General features: G+C 39.7%; 1 protein-coding gene across 4 annotated transcripts in view; it reads right to left on the bottom strand.

Moving 5' to 3' along the window:
• Nucleotides 1-370: 370 nt before the first annotated feature.
• Nucleotides 371-24,940, bottom strand: part of LOC108666823 (kinesin-like protein KIF2A) — a 41,969-nt gene continuing 17,399 nt past the window's right edge. Inside the window, exons 4-17 of one of the 4 annotated variants that reach the window (XM_018153751.2) lie at nt 24,315-24,644; nt 12,593-12,626; nt 11,882-12,040; nt 11,228-11,266; nt 9,432-9,606; nt 8,615-8,709; nt 8,111-8,273; nt 7,393-7,639; nt 6,819-7,019; nt 5,408-5,543; nt 4,912-5,122; nt 4,279-4,414; nt 3,769-3,943; nt 371-3,129 (exon numbers count right to left, since the gene is read on the bottom strand). In XM_018153751.2, the coding sequence (XP_018009240.1) occupies nt 2,978-3,129; nt 3,769-3,943; nt 4,279-4,414; nt 4,912-5,122; nt 5,408-5,543; nt 6,819-7,019; nt 7,393-7,639; nt 8,111-8,273; nt 8,615-8,709; nt 9,432-9,606; nt 11,228-11,266; nt 11,882-12,040; nt 12,593-12,626; nt 24,315-24,644 (2,253 nt within the window). In that variant the 3' untranslated portion in view covers nt 371-2,977. Of the gene's footprint in view, nt 3,130-3,768; nt 3,944-4,278; nt 4,415-4,911; nt 5,123-5,407; nt 5,544-6,818; nt 7,020-7,392; nt 7,640-8,110; nt 8,274-8,614; nt 8,710-9,431; nt 9,607-11,227; nt 11,267-11,881; nt 12,041-12,592; nt 12,627-13,463; nt 14,579-24,314; nt 24,645-24,940 lie in introns of those variants that run through there. The other 3 variants (XM_047880926.1, XM_018153753.2, XM_047880931.1) reach the window with 3 other exon arrangements.

A 24,940-nucleotide genomic window follows, 5' to 3' on the forward strand; every position in this document is an offset into this window, starting at 1 on the left:
AATCACACAAAGCAACGAATCATTAAGGGTTTCTAGTACTCAATTCTGCCCCATGCTGTTCCATTCATTACTTCGGGAGATCCTTGCGCAGTTGCTCCGACTTGTCTACAAGTTCTGGAGTCGAGTACTAAGCTTGAAATTCCAATAGCCTTGATCGATTGCTTCGATATTAATTGAGCCTTTAAACGTTTAACGCAGAGTTTGCTTTTCCAATAAATCAAAACGCTGTTAGTATTTCAGAAGTAACTAGTAGAGGCCGCCTCAATTCAGCATTTCAGTGATCACCGTAACAAATTTTTGGCAATAGAATCGTACCGCAATGTCAGCTCAGACAAATAATCAAATGATAGAAGGTCAAAATTGACAACGATAAAAGGTGCAGCTTTATTCAAAGTTGTTAAAAGTTATAGCAAATTAAAAAGCTTCCAGTTTTAGTAGGGATGAAAAATCAGACGCGTAGCGATTAATGGCTTTCACTGGAATAATACAGAAAGTCATAATAATATATGCTCCTGATTTCTCTGCGCAATAAAATAAAAACACTTCGTCTGAGGATTCAACAAGCGGCCTATATAGTCTATATTGATCCACACAAGAGAGAAATGGCAAACGTTGCATAAATTCGTTCCACTACTGAATGAAATATGTCATTTTATAAGGAATTAACTGGGAATATAGTTTTCGATTTGACACTTTCAAAACTAAATAAGAACAACCTTAATATGACACTATCAAAAAAATATAAATTAGTTCTCTGTGGGCAGCAGAAATTTGACGATTTCATGCTACCGTCTCAGGTATGAGAAAGCAAGAGCGGGAAGCTTCATTAGCAAAAGTGTTAACAACGAATTCGATGAAATGAAAGAATTTAGAGAGGAAATGCGTGAAAACATCATCAAGTCAATCATCCAATTAGAATACAATTGAAGAAACGCTTATTTCAGGAACTGCAAATGCAAGTCAAATCGTTACTCGATTTTGTTTCACAGGTGGAATTGACATCGGAATGATCTGAAGCAATAAAAAATTAAGATACCAAAACAGAAAACAAACTGCGCTACTAAGGATGGGGTAACGACTTTCTTTATTTTGTCCAACTTTTAACTGCGAAGGGTATACGAGACTAGTCATTGATTACATGGATTAACAAAATACCGCAAGACGACGGCAGCTGAGGTCGTATTTGTGAAGTAATGCGGTGGTCGTTGAAGAAAGCCTTGCAATCGCTTACAATACATTGTCGGTACATGAAGCAACGTAACTTCTTTATACAATAAATATCACAATTAATGTTCATCTTAATCTACATGAGGCTAAGGTTAGTGGTAGAGCTAAAGGCTGGGCAAGTTGGGCAGGTCGACGTACTAAGAAAAAACTTCATGAGGAAGTAGATCAGGCCGAGAGTCGGTAAACCTCAGCACATGAACAAATTTTTAAAATTCCTTGCAGCTTGCTAAATCCGAGTTACGTGAACTGAGTAACATCTAATATAAGCGATATTACCAGTTATTAATCGACATCGAGCAGCCCGTGCTCCCGATCTCCATCGAGACTTTTAAGATGAACCGTCAACCGAACACTTTGAGAACGTTGCCATGTTGCAGTTCAGCTGGAAAAAACGGACTAGCGTTCAGGAGCAGCTCGCCTACAAATAACACATTCCTATGGGAAAATTACAACACATCTAAACAGAAATTACACGTGTTGCAAAAAAATTTCCAGAAGCTAAGACCGTAGACAATTTTAGGAGATAAGGATGACGAGAGCTTCAATAATCATTAGCACAGTTAACAACTGCCGAAATTAGGTTAATATTTACATGAGATGGCTTCGAGCGACTGAATAACTTCATCTGCGAAAGAAATATGCTGCTGAGTCGTAGTCAGAATAAGATAATGACATGTACAATACCTAACTATCCAAGACATGATGCAGCAACCATAAAGAAGCAGGTAAATGCGACGATCAAGTAATCTACAGCAGTTCATGCATCTAAAGAACCGACAGATGATGGGATAACAATAAATAAAAGCTAGCCATCATTTCAATTAAAACACGGCTACTTCGCCACCAGACGATGATATGGCTTTGGGTTAATAAAATTAGAATGCGCTTGTTTAGTAAGATGCGCGGCAAGAAGTATATAAATGATACAAATTTAGAGACGCTAAATCAATTTATCGAGACAAATTTTGTCGTGAAGTCATTTTGCTCACTTCTGACTTCAGAGCTCCATTCTAAATCAACTCTGTCAAGGAATTAAGGGAAGCCAAGGAAACTAATAATCAATGAGGAAGAATTAGCAAACAGTAAGTTTGTATGAAACAATATTGACAATGACGGCTTTCATTATTGACACTGCATCGAGAACAGTCAAGGTTAAGTAACTACAGCGAGTATTTAAGACAAGATTTAAGTTGTGCACGCGCATATATGAGCATTAGTTATTGACTTGAGAAGGCGTGAAACGCACACCAGTCTAATATGAGTTATATCAATAATAATTACAAAGATAATAGCCCTTAAGCTTACTATTAAAATCATTTGGAGAAGTTCAAACTCAAAATACCAGAAATTGAGAGATTTTGATGACATTTGGTTTGATAAGCTGAGCAGGAAGTTTTCCTTGAGGGCAGCATGACAATTCAAAGGATTTTTGTAACTATCCGTGTGGTTAGTGCGTTTACACAACAAAATGAGGCCGCTCATTAGACTGAAAATAAAATCACTTCAGGTTCAAGCGTTAACTATGAGCGAAAGTATCACAGGCCATCGCTTCGATTACAAGACAACTTGAATCAGACTATCACATCAGAGGCACTACGTGAGATTGATTATTAATCTGATGAGAACTTGCGCAGCGTTCACATGGTACATAGAGCACTTAGGCCACTGCAGTCAATGGATCAACACAAAGCGAACATAATACGGAACTATCGGATTGGTACTGGAAGATTGGCCAAGCTCGGTCCTGGACTTAGTGGTTTGTCCCCTTGTGCTTAGGAACGTGCTGATTGTGAATTTTTTCTTCCTCTTCGAGTTGTCGTCGTAAATTGGCCACTCGTTCCTTCAGTTGTTGCCACCACTCAGTATTCTCATTGACTACTCCCTCAAGTTGCTGGGCATAAGCTGGAAAAAAATTTATTTCAGGATACTAACTCAACATAGAATCATAGATTACACATAGTGCTGCGAAAACTCAAATGGACTTATAGTAATAGTTTAGCTCGTAAACAAAAAGCTACAATGTGTATTGCTAAGAATTCACATGTTTTCGACAGATATTCAAGTTGATAAGGGAAGACAATCAATAGAACGAAAAAAAAAATAATCTTACAGCAGAAGAAAATCTGGGAGGTTTTCTAGCTATCATTTTTTAAACTTAATAAGGACAGTGTACTTGTAGTGATCTAACTCCAGATTCAGCTTGAGAAATGTTGAACTGACTTATTTAGCAGGATAATAAGATTAAATTTTCTCTATCACATCAATGAACACAAATTTCTTATTATATATATGGAGGCAACTTAGAAGTCCTTTCAGTCAAGCAAAACATTTCATTAGCGTATGTTAGACCACTGCTAATAATACAATTGCAGGAAAAATCATGATAAAATTTTATAAATAAGAGAACCGAGAACTTTAAATTCCTAAAATACATAACTGCACACCATTTAAGCATTGCATGATTTGTGTCGCGGAAAGATGATGATAGTAACTCAGCCGATGGTTATAATAAAGCATATTTACGATATGAACTGAGCTCACCGTCAACATCGTAGTCAATTTCGTTGGTCATTTGATAGAGCGGGATGAGCATCTTGTCCATGTTGTCGCGGTGGGCAAAATATTGCCCGTGTAATTCTACGACCTCCTCCTCGGCTTCTTGTACGGCGCTCATAGCCACCTGGAACACCTGCTGCTCTGCGCTCATCTCTCCTTCCTGGAAACAAACAAGACTGGCTTTACGCGCACTCAGGCTTTGCTTTGCTTGAGACACAGAGCACAAGATACGACGGTGCGTGGCACACTCCCTGAGACAACACGACGTTCCAAGTAATGCTGCACGAAGCATGACGCAGTCAGGCACACTGCTCAAAACATAACAGAGTGAGGACAACCACAGACACGAAGTAGCTAGTCACACTGCAAGAGACACGACTCAGCAAGTAACGCTGCACGAGGCAGCTACACGCACTGCACTGCTAATTCGGCAGCAAGCCACCCTGAAAGGTACATGTCACAGCAAGTCGCATAGCACGATGCCCTCGGTCTCACATTGAAGGAGGCCAGGCGGGAATAATCAGCAAGAGCGCTGCCGTTCGCCTCGGGATCGTAGTCGTCGACAGATGCCTTGGGCACTCCGTCCTCGCCAGCGTCACCGGTGCCAAGCTCCTTCACACGATCAGCGTACCTGCAACACACAAAAAGGTTATGTCTTGGAATGATTAGATGTTTAAGTGCTACACTTGTGACGACTAATTTCGTTGTTAGATGTTGTAATTTTTATTAAATTTCAGTACGTCGGAAGATATTCGCATCAGTAGTTGCGTTTGACTGGTCATTACACTTCCATACTGATTATTGAAAATGAACAACATCAGCAAATTCACTTGCTTCCGCACGAAGCAAATTTCATACAGCCTGAGATGGAGCATTATGTAGCAAAGCATTTCGTGTAGCAGTGCTGCTATACATGAGAATACAGGGAATATTTACTGTTAGCTCGATATGACCAGATATAATTATAACCACCATCATGAACAAAAAACGACTTGGAAGTAGAAGTTTAATATATTTCAACACAACTTAGGCCTATTGTCAATGTTTTCTAGCATGACTTCAGGTGTAAGTAAAAAGTAAAGGTCATTCATAAAAGTTGGCCACAAAAATGAAGGAAACATTGCTGACCTGAGCGTGTTGAGCGTGTGCTCACAAGAACTCAGTCCTGGAGAGATCATGGCAATCATACAAGTCTTGCTTTTTTCTCCAATGAAGGAGTCACGCAAAACTTGCGTAAGTTTTGATGCTCGGAAAGGCAGATGAGCACCTCGCTTGCCCAGGGCACGGATGCATTCCTTGAGCGCTAGCAGGGACTTGTTAATCTCCGCACTCTCCATGCCTAGGAAGTTTAATCAATGGGATCAATAAATCAGTTATAATTCAATTAACAATTATAGAAATATTACGTCAAGAGAATCACAAAAATGACAGTAATAAGATCAAGGACGTAAGTTAATTCTTAATTTAAAGAGCAAAACTAGCTGGATATCATATTCAACAATTTAGGAATTCATTCTTAGCCATATCGGGATACATGTTAATGAAGTGAGAGAGGAGATAAATTTTTTCCTGTACGCTGTGGTGCAGGATCATTATTAAAATGGGCGCAATGAACGGCACTCACGGGTCTGGCGATTGGCGCTGCTAGTATCGGCGCCTCGTTCATTGCCAGCCAAATCAATAAGAGAAAATTTGCCGTGTAGTCGATAGTTCTGCACCCCCGCAGCTCTGTCTACACGGTCTGTGTTCCGCAGGATGATCTGTGTAGGCAGTAACATTACATGTCAAGGTGCTGGAAACGGAATAGTTTTGCTTCTCTGTCCGATAATATATTGAGACAGTAACAAGCGATTCCGCGTGAAAATAAAATTTAATCAGCAATTTGTTGCAAAATGATACCTACTGAAGTATCTATAATCATGGGGACCATCTACATTTTATTCAATCTGCATGCGTTCCATGCATCTAGATGATAAATACACAAAATGAATGGAGTTGATGGCAATGCAAGGTTAATGGATAAAAATAATATGATTATAACCTGGAACACAGCGTGTGACCGCGACGACTGGTTATTGGCAGCTGTTTGCCCCGAGGTCCGCGCAGATGACCCGACTTGAATGAGCTGCAGCACATCGGCAGGACTCTGACACACGCGTTCCACCAGCCCCACCACTTGCACCACCTGCTTGCCATCCTCTAGCACCCGTAACTTGTTCTTTCCGTTCAACAGGTCAAATACCTGCACAAACAAGACAGAAATCGATTCATAACTATATAATTTGATAAGCTAATCCACAAGAAGATACGAAATTGTTAAAATTAATGAAGTATTTGGGAAAGCACAGTAAAATAATCTTAAAGAGCACAAACTACAACAGCGTTAACCTAATGCCCCTTTCTTTGATACCTAAGGCATTGTCAACAAGAGAGAACAAACGACATAGTTTTCACACAAAAATTTTAAGGCATTTTCAGTACAATATCAACAAGAGCTTTCCTTAATTTCCATTCATTATACTCCCTTGAAGAGATTTTACTATTTTCATTTTTGGCAAGAAAATATAGAACAAAATACGACCGTAGACGGTAAATAAAAGAGTTGAAAAACTCACCTTGCCACTATAGATTTCGAAAAAGCTCGCCGACACTTGCAAATTGAGGTGACCGAATTTTTTGCTGGTGAGGTAGGAGAAGACATCACGAGCAGCCATGGCATATATGCCCTTCGAGACGTCCTGACTTTTGCCTAGAAACTCGCCGCCCATCGTGTGCGTCTTCCCGCTGCCTGTCTGACCGTACGCAAAGCACGTCGCCATGCCGCCCTCGAATATTGTACACACCAGCGGTCGCGCCGTGTATCTGCACGGTTAACCCAACATTAGTTCAATACATACTGTTAGCACAAAAATATCATGAGTAGACTGAAAGCAAGTACGACGTCAGTCAAGCAAAACATTTCAATGGCGAATACACAAAATGAATGGAGTTGATGGCAATGCAAGGTTAATGGATAAAAATAATATGATTATAACCTGGAACACAGCGTGTGACCGCGACGACTGGTTATTGGCAGCTGTTTGCCCCGAGGTCCGCGCAGATGACCCGACTTGAATGAGCTGCAGCACATCGGCAGGACTCTGACACACGCGTTCCACCAGCCCCACCACTTGCACCACCTGCTTGCCATCCTCCAGCACCCGTAACTTGTTCTTTCCGTTCAACAGGTCAAATACCTGCACAAACAAGTCAGAAATCGATTCATAACTATATAATTTGATAAGCTAATCAACAAGAAGATACGAAATTGTTAAAATTAATGAACTATTTGGGAAAGCACAGTAAAATAATCTTAAAGAGCACAAACTACAACAGCGTTAACCTAATACCCCTTTCTTTGACACCTAAGGCATTGTCAACAAGAGAGAACAAACGACATAGTTTTCACACAAAAATTTTAAGGCATTTTCAGTACAATATCAACAAGAGCTATCCTTAATTTCCATTCATTATACTCCCTTGAAGAGATTTTACTATTTTCATTTTTGGCAAGAAAATATAGAACAAAATACGACCGTAGACGGTAAATAAAAGAGTTGAAAAACTCACCTTGCCACTATAGATTTCGAAAAAGCTCGCCGACACTTGCAAATTGAGGTGACCGAATTTTTTGCTGGTGAGGTAGGAGAAGACATCACGAGCAGCCATGGCATATATGCCCTTCGAGACGTCCTGACTTTTGCCTAGGAACTCGCCGCCCATCGTGTGCGTCTTCCCGCTGCCTGTCTGACCGTACGCAAAGCACGTCGCCATGCCGCCCTCGAATATTGTACACACCAGCGGTCGCGCCGTGTATCTGCACGGTTAACCCAACATTAGTTCAATACATACTGTTAGCACAAAAATATCGTGAGTATACTGAAAGCAAGTGCGACGTCAGTCAAGCAAAACATTTCAATGGCGGAAGTTAGACAACTGCTACTAATACAAGTCATCAGAAATTTTAAATGTAGCAATCCAAGGCGGTCATCAGCGTCGACCAGTGATATATTAACCCTGTTGAATACGAGGTCATTATCTGAGGAGCATTAGCTATCGAGAAATTAAACCGCCCAAGAACTTTAAAAACTGACACGATCATTACAAGCAAGCTAACAAACAACAATAGAATCAGAACGTTAACTAAAACACAATTGAAAAATATCAATAATTGATTTTAACCAAGACCGCAAAAATCAACCAGTTTGTGCACTGAAAAATTCAAAGGCGGAAAGAATATGGGGAACAACTTTCCACCAGGAAAGAATACGGGAACACTAGAACTTACTTGTAAACTAGTTCATTAGAGCAAGTGTCGTCGAATGCATAATCGAATCGGAAGTTTTGGTTATCGAGATATTTGGTGAGATCAACTTTGGTGCGAGGCTCGTGAACGACGAGTGTGTCCTTCTTTGGGATGGTCACGACGTCCACCTCCTTCTTCGTGATTTCTGCTCAAACATTATCAAAGTTGATAAGCATAAAACTGCTTCACTATGAAGCTCTTGCTCACAAAGAAATAAAATGATAAAAATTGCAACAACAACCAAGTGTACTGCTGAGAGAGCAGGGTTTCAAGACCATTGGTTCTTAAAATCAAAAGTCATATACAAGAGATTCAACAATGACATTAATTAGCCAAAAGCACCCTATTCGCAGTTATTCAGAATATTTCAAGTGCCTTCATCAAAACAAAAATAAACTGCTTTGAAACTTATCGGACCGTGTTGGATAAAAAATGGCTTATTTGAAGGAAGATGGAAACGACCTAATAAGATGGTTCAGGGTTTACCTTTCTTATTGAGAGGCCGCTTTCTGACGGCGACTGTGATCTGGTGCTCCTCGAGGGCATCGCCGTCCCTCAGGGTCCTGAACTCTAACGTTTGTCTGTAACATTAGTGTCAGGTTTATTCGAAAATCATTACATAACGTCGATTTTCAGGGTGCGTCAGAGAAACTTTATAGAGCGGTTTGATGCAAAACGAAATCATTCCAGATGTCGAGCTAGTCCAATTTTACCTAAAGAGATCTCGTTAATTTTTTCCATACTATTTTGAAGTGACTGCTTATACCCAGTGAAAATTTACAGTCGCGACAGCTTCTGATTTTAATTACCAGAAGCTGGGGCGACTCTAAATTTTGTTAGGGTAGAAGCATTCGCTTAAAACCAAATGTCGAGAGTGTGCTGGCAAGGTATCTGGCCATTTTTAAGCGTTACCGAAGTATGCATCGACAGCTAACGTGAGGTATTCTCTCCCCACTGCGTGATCGTGACAGTTGGTGGCGGAAACAAGAATTGATAACACACCGTCTTGACGCATCTTCTTCCAGCTCCATCGTTTCGTCTCGCGCCGTTTGACGAATTTGTCAAAAAGACATGTTTCTCTGACGCACCCTTTTAAACAATACATATACCACATACCACTATTCAGGAATATGCATAAGAAGAAAAGAAACTCGTTTTTTAATTAAGAAGAGGGTAAATGGGACAGCAGTTTTTAATAGTTGTCATTGATTAAACTTATTAATCACCAGCCAAAATCTCAAACACTGAAGACATAGGATATCTACGAATATATATCATTGGATAGCTCTGACATTTCTCTCACCTAAACTCCCTGATCATACTCTGGAACTCCCAATTAGGATTATTAGGATCGATGTTCATGAGAGCTTCCTTCTCCTCTTTCTGTAAGGCTTGCTTGAGGCGACGCTCTTCTCTGTTGCGCTGGATGCGGTCCACCTCCTTGACCACGCTGCTTACGTTCGTGCTTCGTCGCCGAGTGTTTAATTAGGACGTGTGTGTAAAAAAAACATGTGTGACAAGGTCGCATCTATCAAAACCGTGTGTCACTTTGGAAATGAACTCGGATATTGATACTAATGTTCGCATCATATTCTAATCATATTCTTTTTATCATTCAGAGGTCGATGGGCGAGTTCCGTCGGTAAAGATCGGTAAACACCAAGTCTTCAATTTGTGATTGTGAATATAATCAAAATTGTAGTTAACTTTACAGAGATGAGCTAGCACCATTACATAGAATAATCTCAAGAGAATTTTTATAAATTTGAAACGTAAATTCGGTGATTGTGGGACAGTTGATTACTCACACTATGTTATTATTCACACTAATAGTACAATGTTGGAAGAAACAGTTTTTGGACAAAAAACCAGCTGTGAAACATAAGGTTGCATCTAATCTCTGGTTACTATTGTTAATAAATAATAATAAATAATAATTTAACCTATAACATCCCCAAAATAAGCTTACAAAACGCCTAGAATTTTCCCTGGCGAGACGCAAGCAACGAAATAAGCTGGAAGAGTCATGAGGTAACACTGTTTAAAAAAGGCAAATCGTCTGCTGGGTATTTATCACTCACTCTTTAATCCACAATTACCATCCAAGTTTCACTTTACATAGGGTTCATTCCATCACTGGTGAGTTTATAACCTTATATACAAAACGTCTCTCAAACTTAAAAACGTGTAAGCATTGGTTGGTGTTCAGCGGCAGTTGAACTTTAGCAATAAGCAGAACCTTGACACTCGCACATTGGTAGTTGAGAGAGCTTGAAATCATAATCAAGACAATGCTCAAGAAAACCCCCCCATACTATGTAATGCTTTTCGAGAATAATTTCTCACACTTGCACAATTTTAACGATCAACTTTGTTGGGCACAAAATTCAAGGATAAAAAACTACCCATGCACGGAAGTAGTGATTCAACTCTAAGCATCTTTTGACAATGAAATATATAAGACAAGAAGAATGCTCACTGTTCGACTTCTGGAAAATCGTTCCGAAAGCCTAATTAGGATACGAGGTAAATCACAGAAAATATAAGCCAGAAAAACCTACTTAGTTCTTCCCAATGGAGCTCTGTAAATAAACGGATGCGGAAAAGATCCACAAATATCTTTCAATCTCTGCTTCTGTAATTTCAGCCCAATACATATAAGACCAAACAAAAAAACCGACTCCCAAAACATGAATCACGAAGCACGACAAAGATGTCTAAAAATTCTGCCGCCTTCACAAGAATTGTTATGCCAAGAAAGCATCGTATGGGTTGGCGCACAAATGCTGAACTGAGCAAGGAAAATCAAATCTCAGATCACCAAATTGCTACCGAAAAAGCTCGTTATCGCCATATAAATATGAAAGCATCAATCATACTTTAACTGTAACTTAACTTTAACTTAACAAAGTGATAATTCATTTGGCAGTAGACGCTCCTAATCGCCGCCACACGTAAAATTTGAGTGAAAATTAAATGAGTTATGAGGAGCAGAACCGAATGCTGCCCTAATTTTCCGTTTCGACGACGGAACATTAATAACATTTTTAGTAGCACAATGATGATCTGAGAGCCCAGAAGCAAGACAGGGCCACTTACCCAGTCCTTTGGTCTCAACACTTCCAGACAACTTGCGCCCTGTGCATACGGTAAGTATATTCTGTATCTTATATAGAAGTGGACGTTCAAGTACACCAAGTTCGATTCAATTGCACAGGTCATTCCAAGAGAACAGTTATTACTTCAATTATGGGAAATAATGGGATGACTAAGCACAAAGAAGATAGTTCATTCAATGTGAATTAATTCAACGCTTTCCATTATAATTTTTTATAATGGACTTCCGACATTTTTATTAAAAAAAATAAAGTCGTTCAATTTATCGAATTGTACTTCCGCGACCGAGAGCAACACCTACACTATGCATAACAAGGGTAGGAGGGTAGACGCGGCTCTCATGGAACACACTGTTCAATAGCAAATATAAAACGGATAATGATACAGCAGTGCATAATTTCATGCATTCTATAAACCTCTGGATTAGTAACGAAGTTATGTCCGAATAAAATACTATAAAGTAAAAATTACTCATAACACACATCAACAAATATCTTTGATGGCCTACTTTGTGTGTCAAATTTTCATCCAACGGTAACGATTTCATCTGCGTTAAAAGTTCAGAAAGTGGACAAGAATATTTTCGTTCACGTAGTACTTTAATAAAATAACGGGAACATGGAAGGCAGTACTCACAGTTTTGTGTAGCGCCTTTACTGACGGTAGCAGCGTTGGCTGTAATATTCTCAATAGAGAGCGCCGGCTGCGGTAGGGTGGTAACCTTGCTACCAGCGCCGTTCTGCTGGCTGACGTTGCTTCGCCCGCACAAGTAGCTTTGCCGCGGTGCGTTAGCATCTGCAGTATTATATGCACGCGGTCAAACAGGTGCTATGCTTGATAATCCTGTAAGAAAATTCTAAAGCAGAACACTATGTGAATATACACGAAGCTTTTACAACATTGTCTGTTGAGAGCAGAAATAACTGCAACAGAATCTAATAGATTCCCTTCAAAATGTTAGATCCAATCAAGATGAAGCAATTCAGCAGTATGAGGGGTGAGTTTGTAAAGTAGCGAATTCAAGTATTAAGCAATGACAAATATGACTAACACAAAAAAATTGCTCGGCATTAGTTAATCAATATCTGCTTGGGTATATAGTGAACAAAATTAAATACTACCAGTGAGTCGAAAATGCTCGTTAAATTTTATCAACGGTAAAAAACGGCCGATTTTTCTAAGCGAGATCCGTCTTATTAGTAAATACACCGTCACTAATACCATCACTTTGGAATCAGCCCATCAACAATTTTCAAGTCCTATTAAAACTAAAATAGAAATAGAAATAAATGAAAATTTCAAACTATGAACATGTTGCAAAAATTTATGGCTAGATGCGCAACTCACCTTTAACGCGACCAGGCTGCGTATTTCTTGAGTGCTGTAAAAAATGAAGAAAAAAATTACTAGTTATAAATTGTCCATGAACAATTTGAAAAATAATGCCGGAGAGTCTACAACGAGAGGGAGTCTTCAGCGCATCAACTGGTGTAGACTTGCTCTGAAATTCCCGAATCGTAAAAAAAGTAATGCATATGAGAGTAGAAAGTAGGTACAAGTATTAAGTAAATAAATGGAAGGAAAGCCATGAAGAAGTAAATAAATGGAAGGAAAGCCATGAAGATGTACATAGATTTTTACAGACGATAGACTAAACAAGAATCGACTTCAAAATAACACATCCAGTAAAATAGCTAAGAAATAAATAAAAATTGAAAAAGATGGCAAAGATGAACAAAAATAACTACGATGGGAAAATTATTCGTGGTCGAAACATGGAACAACTTCTGGAGCCTTGCAAGACTGGAAATTTCAATGAGTGCTCTCTATATTTCTGATAATTTTGCCCAATACAGAACGCAGGCGTCGCAAATCTTACCGCAGTAGTTTGAAAATTACAGTAATATATTTCGCGAGCAACCATTTGACTTTGTGAAATTCCTTTTGAACGTAGACGCTATAGAAAAAAGATCTTGGCGGCTGCTAGAATGTTGATTGAAATCCTAATCTTCGTAATTTTCAACCAGAGTACTCTAAACCGCGATGTGCTTAAGCCATTGCCATTGACCTGCTCCGAGAATTTTCAAAAGAGTTCGTAGTGAAATTCATATACGCTCATTGTGGATGAATTAAATAAAACGCTCTGCTTAATAGATAACAAAATGGTCTGGTCTGGGAAAACGTTTCTCAGGCGCCACGCATCAGCGCATCACCTTACATCAACACCAGACAGACGCGACGCGGCAGAGGATGAGCGTCTCGAAGATTTGCCGGATCCAGGTTTCAGCTTTCCAGGAAATTTTGGTTTTGTTTGGTTAGAGTTTGGAACGGGATTGATGTGTCGAGGGACACCATTAACAACGGGTCTTAGAGGATCGCTGTTCTGGGTAGATCCGTTTGATGGTTTTCTGTTATATTTTTGCTTTCGGCTTCTGGACTTGCCGCTAGGAACAGCAGCAGCGTTCTGACCGTCAACGGCAGTTTCAACCGCCGAACCATCAGCACCGACAAAAGTTGGAGGAGGTCCTACGCCAACAAAATACATCACCCCATCGTCTATGCAGTACACTTTACCAGATGCAGTTGTGTACAGGTTTTCCTTAATATGATATATTGGAACTGACTCGCCGCTCTTGTAAATTAATTTGCCATGTAAAGATTCGTCTACGACCACCATTACAGGGGAGTCTGTATCACACACACTCGAGTTCACATTTGAACTATTCAAATTGGCCATGTTGATCACCGGATCGTCTTCACCAACGTCTCTACAGTTGATGTTCTTACGAGCACCTAAATTAATTTTCTTTGAGTCTTCTTTGGAGGAAAATCTCGAGCCTAAAACATCATAATCCAGAGCTCGAGTCTGTTCAATTAACTGGCTCCAGATGTTCGAGTTGCAGCCAGCAGGGGTTTTGACACCCAAGTTTGCACGCGGTTTCTTCTTGTAGCCGTTGGATCTGTTACCGATCGTCCAGCAGCTACCACCCGAACCGTATGTCAGGCTGCCAGTACTAGATTTACGTCTGCCGTTTTCTTTTTCTTGTTTGTTATTGTTGGCATCACATTCGGTAATAATGGGAACTGAAGAAAGGCGATGAGGAAGACGAGGGGCGGACAGGCGAGCTGACGATGATATCACATATGATAATCGCCTGTTCTTTTTGTTGCCCATCACTGAGCGGAGTTATCTCGTGACAAATGTACTATAAAAATAAAACAAATTTTGTGTATTTTGAAGTCATCTACGATGCCGATCAGGTAATAAAGAAATTACATTTCTGGAACAAGAAAAAAAAAAAACTAAGGTAAGGACAAGGATCTGTTGGTGACGCGCGTTTGCTAAATCTTAAACTAAGTGCTTCTGAAAACGGTAGTAGAGTAGGAATTGGCGCTTCCAGAATTCCTTTAATTGACTATATAGATAACAGACTACTGGAACCCATGGAAAACGCTCGCATGTAATAATTTAATACCGAATAATAACATTCAGACAAGCTATTAATTTGTTTATATACTGGGTGATTCACGGAAACTTCCTGTTATGTATTTCGCGCCAAGCATCCAGATGTTGTAGGAAAAGGGGCGAAAAGTATTTCATATGAAAGGCAAGGTCATCAAGTTTTCTCTCCCGCCTAGTCCGTAACCACTATGCATTGGACAAGTGAGCAGCGTGCGTTTGCTTTCGAGACGTGCTTTTCCAATGGCCGCTCCATTATCGCTACTCAATGAGCATTCCGTTCTCGGTACCTCGCCCGATCCCCTATTTGGCTCCGTGTGATTCTTTATGGGATTATCTTAAATCAATTGTTTACGATGACTGTCAAAGGACTCTACCTCATTTGAAGAATAACATACGCCAAGCCATAGCCAGCATACCAGTCAATGGGCTTTGGCGAGTAGAAGGGAACTTCACAAATCGAACTGAATGAATTGACAATGGGGGCCGTCATTTGTCCGATGTCATCTTTAGAACTTATTGATACGAAAATTCAGATAATATATTTTTCAAGTTCGTATTGTAATGCTATCCTTACTAGTTCGTTATAATTAAGATTTCAAATCGGGCGGGAAGTGCACGTGAATCACCCTGTACAATTGCTACTTGATTTTCTAGATGTAACATATATTACGAAAAAGCCAAGTGTAGTTTATTGCGAGATAGCAAAGAGAAAAGTTCATTTGAAGGCCGGCATAGGAGAGATCAGCGCGTGCTACCTCAGCCAGCAGCTAGTGACTCACTCACACATGAAGGCGGCTCGAGACCAATCAATTAGACTCAACGAAGGAAAACTGCTGAACATGGCATGAATTGCGAACCACTTTTGGCTGGCAGCACAAACTTCAAGGCAAGTAAAAATTCAAGATTAAGCAAGGCATGAGAGACTTCCCGAAATATAAAGGTGCAGAAATTAATGCAGTTATTTCATCTGATTCGCACTCAGTTTTCAAAGTTACACTTCAGCTATAACACAAACATTTGTGTTGTATAACATGCTACATTCTATCAAATATCATTCAGAAATGAAACGAATAAAAATTGTACTCATTTGACGGCATTAAATTATTAGAAGTAATGTATAAATAGAAAACAAAGAAACCGGACGATGAATGACAAAACATCGCCGAAAGAACATGAAGTACACAGGGTAGAATGAATGCAGCAGAGCCGGTATCGTACGATGACACAGACGAACAAGTTCTCCAGCGAAGATCACCCGCCCAACAGGGCCACCACTGCTTGCAACAGGAAACAACTTATATTTTCATCGTCATTTCACTTACTTAATCGATTCAAAAGTAAAATATTTGAGACGCTTGCGAGTTCTCAACTCAATGCCGCAATACACTATCCTTCACCAATGCTTGCTTACCTTGAATTAAGCATACGAAAACAAGCAAAAATAACGACATCTGGGATTAAGATTCTTATCATAAGACTCAACATAGAACAAGCTTACGAGTGATGCTTCAAATCCTGCAAGAATTCTAATTTACAAAACTAAGTTACAATCTCAGCCATATAAGAGGGATGTTGAAAATTTCCATAATGTATCGTGCAGCAAACAAGAGTTGTCAGGTCAAGAGAAATATGGCCACAGTTGTGACATCAAGCCAGCCGTCTTAGGAACTCAAGTCTTGTCCTTCAGGAACGAGCGATAGCAGAACCTCACACAGCAGCTTAAAAAAAGCAACATGTTCTCTGACCTCAACGACTTTTTCGTATTAAAGATGCAAGAACCCAGAAAAATTATGAACAACAAAGTGCGTTTTTATCTACAGGCAGTAAGAGTCTCGTTGAAAATCACGTGACAATGTATAACTTTTCAAAATCAATTAGTTATTTACATTCGAACAAACCACTATAAAACGGAAGAAAATTCAGTTCACCCACTTCAAAACTAACAGTTTCACTTATTGGATTTCACTGCCACGATGAGAAGCAAGCTAGGCTTTTTTCTCATTGTGCGTTTAGTTTCAATGTAGTGTCCACTTTTCAGAATGAACGCTTTTCGACTTTCACCATTAACACTCTACCTTTCTTATAAATAATATTTACAGTACTAGAAGTATCGTTTTAAATGAGTATCTACGCATTGCTATCAGTGTGAACTTTCCTATAGCACATAACTTAAATTAAACTTCTGAATTTCATCACAGGTGTTCAGATTTAAGAAACCTCACAAGTATTGCATCACTGGTTCTAAGCACTGAATTAGACACGGCCGGTGTCACAGAAGCGCAGGAGGCCGGCGGACAAGATGAGGCTCGGACTGACAATGCAGGCAAGACACCAGGAAGGGCTGGCCGAGAACGACTGCTGAGGTAACGCTGCAGCCAGCCAGCCAGCATCAGCTTGTACCAGCCTACCTGCTGGAGTTGAGATACTGCACAACCCACGCACTCACGCCGAATAAGGCGCATGCGGCTCAACGCAGCAGCAGCAGCAGCAGCAGCTCTCTCTCAAACTAGCTTACTAGCCTAACTAGCGACTATAGGGCGAGGGAAAACCTAGTGCTACTATAAGGTACAGAAATTTTTTGTGTTCACAGTATGCACCATTAAACGCAGCCCTTCGGTTCAACGCGTGTTGCTTACAACCCAGGTCGTGTCGCTTATATGCGCAAGACACGTAACAATCCGTTCCCGTGCTGTTTATCGTTTCCTTTACCGTAACAAATGGTAAAATTACCGGTTTTGAATTTGTGACTATGTCTATTTATATTTACGTTGTCCCTAGGGTTCATTACCTTAACAAATGTTTGTCTTGTAGAAATCGTTAAGCTAGCCCTAAACTCAGTCTTAATTACTCTCCTGATATACACTACCACTTCGCAATTAGTTCGTACATGCTACATGGCCTACTACATACGCTATATATTTATAATTGCTTACTCCGCGTTTTTTGAGGGGAAAAGGATTTGAAAAAAAATCCTAATAAAGCCGCTTAGAAATAACGAGAATAATTGATTTTACATTCCATAGCGATGCAATACTACAAAACTAAATGAGAGACTGTAAAGTGGTCGTCATTTACCCAGGCCTGTTTTATTTTGAATGCGGGGACTAGACGCGAAACGAAACTTCACACGATTATTTAGCTTCAAATAATTTTATGCAATCCGGCAAGCAACGTGAACATCTATCCATTACAAATTACAAAGGACACCTTACAAAAAATCCGTTCCAGAAAATCAATAAAAAGAGACTTCACCTTCAAGACGATCATACTTCATTATTAACGGATTCTTCAACACGTTCTTAAAAAACTCGCCGAATTGAACATATTCCACCTGCAATTTTAATCTAGATTCTAGACTACAAGTCATTCCAATGTTCGTTGCCTAGCATAAACCGCTTCAACAGTGACCGCAATGGGGGCTATAGAAGCCATGGTCATATATGTCATATTAACAACTTAAATAGCCCGCAAAACAAAGCTAGCGGACACGGGGATCCTTGTCACGGGCGGCGGAAGTTGCACGAATAGCGGCGAGATCTGAGGAGCGCTTGCAACAGGAAGCTTCGGCAGCGATGCATGCACGGAGTCGACTGAACAGATCGGATAGTCAGCTGACCAAAGTTGCAATACAAGGAGTTGGTGCAGCGCTATCCAGGCTCCACGTATGGGCAATCCGGAAACACATGGTACGGCACCCACGACGAGGTGCCCGTTCTTATCTGAATATTTTCCGCGCTAAATTAAAAGAAGGAGCAAGAAGACCTCCTCTTTAGGTCTGATGTGATCAAACAGAAATCCGCGTCTTGCGATTGAGCAATTATGTCGATTGCGGAAACAAACGATGTCACAGAAAAATCACCCACATACTTTGATGCATAAAATAATCACTATTTTGAAGGAATATGTCGCACAAATATTTCGTATAAAAATAGTGTAATTGACACTATTGTTTAAAAATAAAATAACAGTTTAATCGTTCAACTGAAGATTATTCACTTAGCATTTTAGCTGGACGCAGCAACATTCACCGTATACCCAGCACGTCCAACTTATAATTTAATGTATCATGATGCCATCTATCAAAATCAGTGAACACAACAGCATCATAATATGAATAAATAATGGTGTAGTTCGGCAGAAGCTTCTCTTTTATGCAAGTTTGATTGAAGACCAGAGCATGCTTTGAACAAAAAGATTATTAATAAAAAGCATGCTCTGGTCTTCAATCAAACTTGCATAGAATAAATAATGATATACAGTACCTTTCATTAAATTGAAGCTCATTATAAACTTGTAAGAAAAAAAGCTTCTATTATAGAGAAAATCCAAATAGTTCGGATGCCCCTGATGAGTTTTAAATGATGTGACCTCGGCCATAATTAGTTGCCAAAGAGCCAGATAAGATCTTCAATGCCTAAAGAGCCACTAGGATCTGATCAAGAATTCTTGAGCAAAGAAGTGACAGTGATGGAGTATCTAGGCAGAGAGAGCAGTTGTGTAATACACGTCTGAAACAATTTCAACTATACCACATTTTAATAGATGGAATCATTTAGATTTCCGCGTATTATGTACATTAGCGAGCGGTATGTGTGCTAAATCGAATACAATCATCATAAAATATAACAATAATTACTTGGTAATACTAGATTGAAACTTTTATACGATGGTTTTTCGTAGAGTCCGATTTAGGAGTGTTTCCGCGAATTGCATGGAAAAGAACAAGCTGACCCCGCAATAGTTACGTATTCATTATGATGCCTAGCAACGTGAAACGTTATCGTAGAAGCGCTCTAGGTTCCTATGCATGTATGAACGTGAATGTACATTACATACATTCGACGCACATACATCGTTCACGCCCAGCCACACAAGCACACGCTCCGTGCGGCACACTACATCTACAATCAAATCCTAGCAACAAATAACCTAAGCAAGTAAATGTACTTAAATTGTATGTCATTAAAGTCGAAGTTCAGCACATGTCACTTGATCCTACCAAAACAATCTAATTGAAGATCAAGCTCTGTTTTTCTTTTCATAGAACGATGAATTTTAAGACCTTCTGACAAATTCAAAGTAAGTCTAAACAAATTGAAGCAGTAACTGCCCTAAACAAAAACCATACATGTTGGAGAGAACACCATAAAAAATCGCTCATCCTAATTAAATTTTAATTCATACCATACTCAACAGTAAGATTTTAGAAGGCTAACCTGCAAGCGAGAAAAAATGGTATCATTCTATAAAAAAATAACAAAAATTCAACGCAGCAATATAATCCAACCGAACATCCAAAAGACGTAAGCCCTTTTGCATGGTAACAGACGCATTTTGGCCCTTGAATGTCATTACTGTCATAATAACAAATTTGTTAGTAAAGGGCTGAGAAATAAACACGAAGAGATAGAGCAGCGGTAGACCAGCGCTGAGGATAGAAGCTTGAGTCAGCGGCAGCGTGGGCGAGGCGCATGGATGTGGTGTGATGCCCTGCGTATACCTGCCCACACACCACGTGCCCCAGTCTCTTGCCTTACATTGTACACTCGTGCTTCTACATGCCCTCGTATGCTAGTCCAGGGCACACACGTGCCCCAGTCTCTTGCCTTACATTGTACACTCGTGCTTCTACATGCCCTCGTATACTAGTCCAGGGCAGGTTTGTTCATATCCTGACACGTATGTAGTTCCGAGAAGCGTTCAAATTTATTCTCAAAATGCAATAGACCTAAATTGGGCATAAAAAACCAAATGCTTCCCGTTCGATCTCGCACCAGTATACAGTCAAGGAAAAGCTCCTATACGCATGACGTGTAGCGCGCTAAACGACATCGCCAGTGACCATATAAAGAATACACCGAGGCAATGCAAAGCGGAGGTCATGCATCAGTTCGAGAGACAGCATCCATCGCCAAAAAATAGCTCATCAATTTGATCCAAGACGGCCACACGCAGCGTGATAATCATCACTAAGAGCACGAATACTTAAGCTAGATAATATTCCAGGAACATATAATAATGCGTATATAAAGCTGCAAAACTCTTCTGGACTCGGGCTTAGGTGACTAGCAAACGTCAACATGAACAAATAATACTCTATAACTCGTGAGAAAAATGAACGAAATCTATTAACAAGGTAATCAGACAACAATCAACTATCCTTTACACAATAATGTTAATAAATGTTATTAGTATTATCTTCGATGTCAATATGACGGGATTTAATTTGACTGAAAATAAACAATACCTCTGCTATGAATTCAAAACGACCGCATCGCAAACAAAAATAACTCGGCCGCAGCAATGACTAACTAAGCACGCACGAAGTCGGTGACTGACGAGTGTCAAAACCAAGATCGATGCAGTGAAGGTCGAAGCCAACGCCCCCAACTTCAGTGCTAACATTCATTATCGTGATGGCCTATTTAATGAATCGGACTGCACAAGGGCACACCAATAACCGGTATGTATAAAATAACGAAGGTCCTAAAATCCGTAGCGGCGATGCTAATCCGATCATGAGTAGAGATCCATTCAAATGCAACTTAAACGCTCTAATTTTGAAGACGTCGTTGGATAATATCTATAATTAATATCCTAGTAACATGTTAAATGTTGAGCTTGAGAGCACTGACGTCTGCTCTTGCCAAGCGGAAGGAAATGCCACTCACCTCGTCGTCCTGCAGTGCCACAGCAACATTTCCCACAGCCGCATCAAGAACCGAGACAAACATCAACATTCAACTCCGAAAATGTGCACAAAATTCCATAAAATATAGTGAATTGTTGAGTTGTACTTATAGAACAATACTTCAACAATTTTAATCCGCACAATGGTAATTATAAAACTATATTTGCATTGAATCCATGGATGAGACATCAATGACGCATTCTTGATACTTACCTTTTGAAAATATAACAATGATTATCTTGAAGCTACTTACTAAAAGGACAGGCAAAGTTCAGAAGTAAAGGATTAGCAAGTATTTCTAAATCACAGCATTAAATAGAGAAAATCAATAATAGAAAAATAGGTGGAACACAGCAACAACGATAAGCACATGGGAACAACATTAGCAATGGAAAATATGGAGCAAAGAAGTGCAGAAACTTGCATCGAAATGATAATTGAGACAAGATGTTGTACAGAACAACAGAATGTACATCAGCTGTTCGGCCTGAAAACATTTACAAAATTATTATAATGTACATTGTTTATTTTCTTACCTGCAGATGACACAGTAGCTAAACATAGCCTGAAATAGATAAATATGCGAGAAAATTATTCTCTAAAAAGTAAACAACTTCGACAAACTTATAAACCTGAGTGCGAAAAGTACATGCATGCAAGCATAATAATAACAATCAAGCACAAAGCCCCATTCTACTACCAAATACTACATTGCACTACCAAATACTAAGCAAGCAAGAACATGCAGGTTTACAGAAAAACGGGAGAACATCATGCAGACGTTAGAATGACGTTTGCAGGACTTTAGAACACCGTTGGCTTTGCCTCCGACACAGACGTGTGCAGTGACCGTGAATAAATAATTGCATGGCAACAAATAAGCGCATTGATTATACAAGATGAAGTACTGGCATGCACGCAGCTCCGAGCACCAAAATGACCGAGAACAAGAATAAGCTAATAGATGTGGGTCCGAAAGAATCGAGTAAATTGATTGAGATTTGAAGAACATGAAGAACATGAATCATTTATTGTGATTTATGTGATTTTTTGTGTCATTTTCGTAGAGCGGTGCCTGCTGACTTGATGCGAAAAGGTAAAAGACTTGTGTAGTGAACCTCTTCTGACAGCACAAATCTAGACCCTGATAAGCAGATTGACGCAATGGCAGCTGACATCTCAGCAATTACTATGATAGAAAGACGCACGCAGAGAATCAAGAACATGATACTGACGATGCAACTGCTGACATCACATGCAGATAATGCATTGAAATAGCTCAGTAACAAATTAAATGGGAGCAATGAACAAATAACGGTTTAAAGCTACATTCTTTCCCAACAAATTTTAGTTTTCGTTGATTGCATGTGGCAACAATGCTCGATTTATCTATGAGCCTAAATGATGGTAGCCTCCAATTGATTTTTCAAAAGCCGAATTAACTTTGGAAGCAAATAAATTGCATCAAGCATTTTTAAGCAAAATTCTTTTTCACATGGAACGTGTAGTTGATAAAGCACCAGACTGCCAGCCAGTGCAGCCGTTGGCTGATGATACTATAATATTACTGGGCACGGCATTCGTCAGTGTGCCCACACGAGCGCTAACCGTCACAAGATCAAAGTAACGGTCAACACAGCAGTAGCCACTTTATATGAGCTGCAACTCTAAACAACAGACGCATGTAATTGACACAAGCAGGCATGGTAGCATATCATGTTAGTATATTGTAACAACATTCAGGTATCTAGTGAAAACTTCACAGAATATATTTCTGCGGCTACAATTGTAATTTGTAACACTTGGGCGAGATAAATTTCCTATGGCCCTGCTATGATAAATAACCTTGTACCGTACTCGCATAATGTACGAAGATTCACAGAATTCAGAAAATTTTTCAATAGCAACGTCGATAAGTTTCTAATTGCTGCATAGTAGTTAATTTTTTTGGAAGATCAGGACAAGCAAAAGCAACTGCACAAGGACGTCACACAACAACATCATAACATGTCAAGTCATCTGGTGTTAAGAGCAAGCGGTTGTTTGTTGTCACGTCGCTCGTCAACAGGCACATGTTGTTATATAGAAGTTATCAAAGAATACAAGAAGTTTTTACATTTTCAAATATCAATTTACAGTTGCTTCAATAATAACCGAAGCACAATAGTAAAACAAGTAGTTGATAATAAATACTACGAATAATTTATTTAACACCAAATTATTAATAACAGTTGTTATAGTTTAAATTTCACGAGCGTATTTAGTGAACGTCTAGTGTAGATGAATTTAATTTGAAATTTTCAAAACAAGGAACCACTCGAGAATTAGACAAGTTCGAATAGATTATGGCAATCAACAAAAGAACCAATTTTAATAGAAGCCAGCTCTGAACGGGCAGTGGGGTTTTTGCATTGAATTAATGATCTCCCAAAGATTGTAGTGCGCAAGAAGAAGGCAAAATGCGAGGAAGTCGTCAACTGGATTACTACGAAAATGTTCAGTGGCGAGAACCCTAGTTTTATTGAATTAATGTATCAGTCTAGAGAATGTTTTGTACAGATGAAGATAGGTCAATGTCAAAGTAGATTGTTAGTCCGCATAATAAATGAAGGTTACGTATCCAAGTTAGGTGATGAAAATTTGAGTTTAAAGACGCCTTTTTGAAATCCATCAGAATCACTTAAAGCGCGAAATAAATCATGCTTATAACAAACGGTAAAATATGCGTCCAACGTAAAATCTTTGTTTCTTGACAGAAAATTATGTAATAAAGAAATTTACAGAATATATTAGTGGCGATCGTTAGTGAAGGTAAGTCAAACGAGAAGCAATTGATAGCAGAGCTTGACAATACAAAAATGCCAGCCAAATTACCAGGCCAGATTGACGCGCATGATTTACTTATAAGATCGTACCATGGTGAGCCGTGAGGCTGATTGTGATCTGGCGACCATAGCAGCATTGAGCCCACTTGGTACGGTAGGAGGGACTCGAGGCAGTTGGGAAGGAAGGGGTGACATGTTGTGCAGTGCACCGTAAGGTCTCAGAAGTTGTGCTGCATTGCTTGTGCTTTGAGAGTTACGTAATATGCGACCCGATGCTCGGGTAGCGGGACCGCGGCCCAACAGCTGTGAGTGAGATGGAGGGGGCGCGACATAATCGCTGAGCTCGCCGTCAGACGTGCTCGTTTGGTCCTCATCGTCATCCTCGTCAGCGTCAGTGGTGTGAGGAACTCGGTGTGGGAGCTGTAGAATGTCAGTGTGGCCATAATGAGAGTGAGGCTCACGAACGAGCGGCCAAGCTGACATGGCAGGGACCCGAAACAGGGTGCACAACAGTGGAGAGGTGCGTCAAGTGCCCCACAAATTAAATAGTTTAGGCAAAGGTAGCATGCAAACTAGTGCACAGGGGATTGCATTTAGATTCGAGCAACTAGTTCACCGTTTGAGAACTATTAATAAAGTTGAGAACCTTACAAAAAATCAATGTGCTGCCACATAAACTATGACAAATACGCAGAAGTTATATCCACGAATCTAGG

This window comes from Hyalella azteca, unplaced genomic scaffold (assembly GCF_000764305.2).
Source record: "Hyalella azteca isolate HAZT.00-mixed unplaced genomic scaffold, Hazt_2.0.2 contig863, whole genome shotgun sequence".
NCBI classification, from domain to species: domain Eukaryota; kingdom Metazoa; phylum Arthropoda; class Malacostraca; order Amphipoda; family Hyalellidae; genus Hyalella; species Hyalella azteca.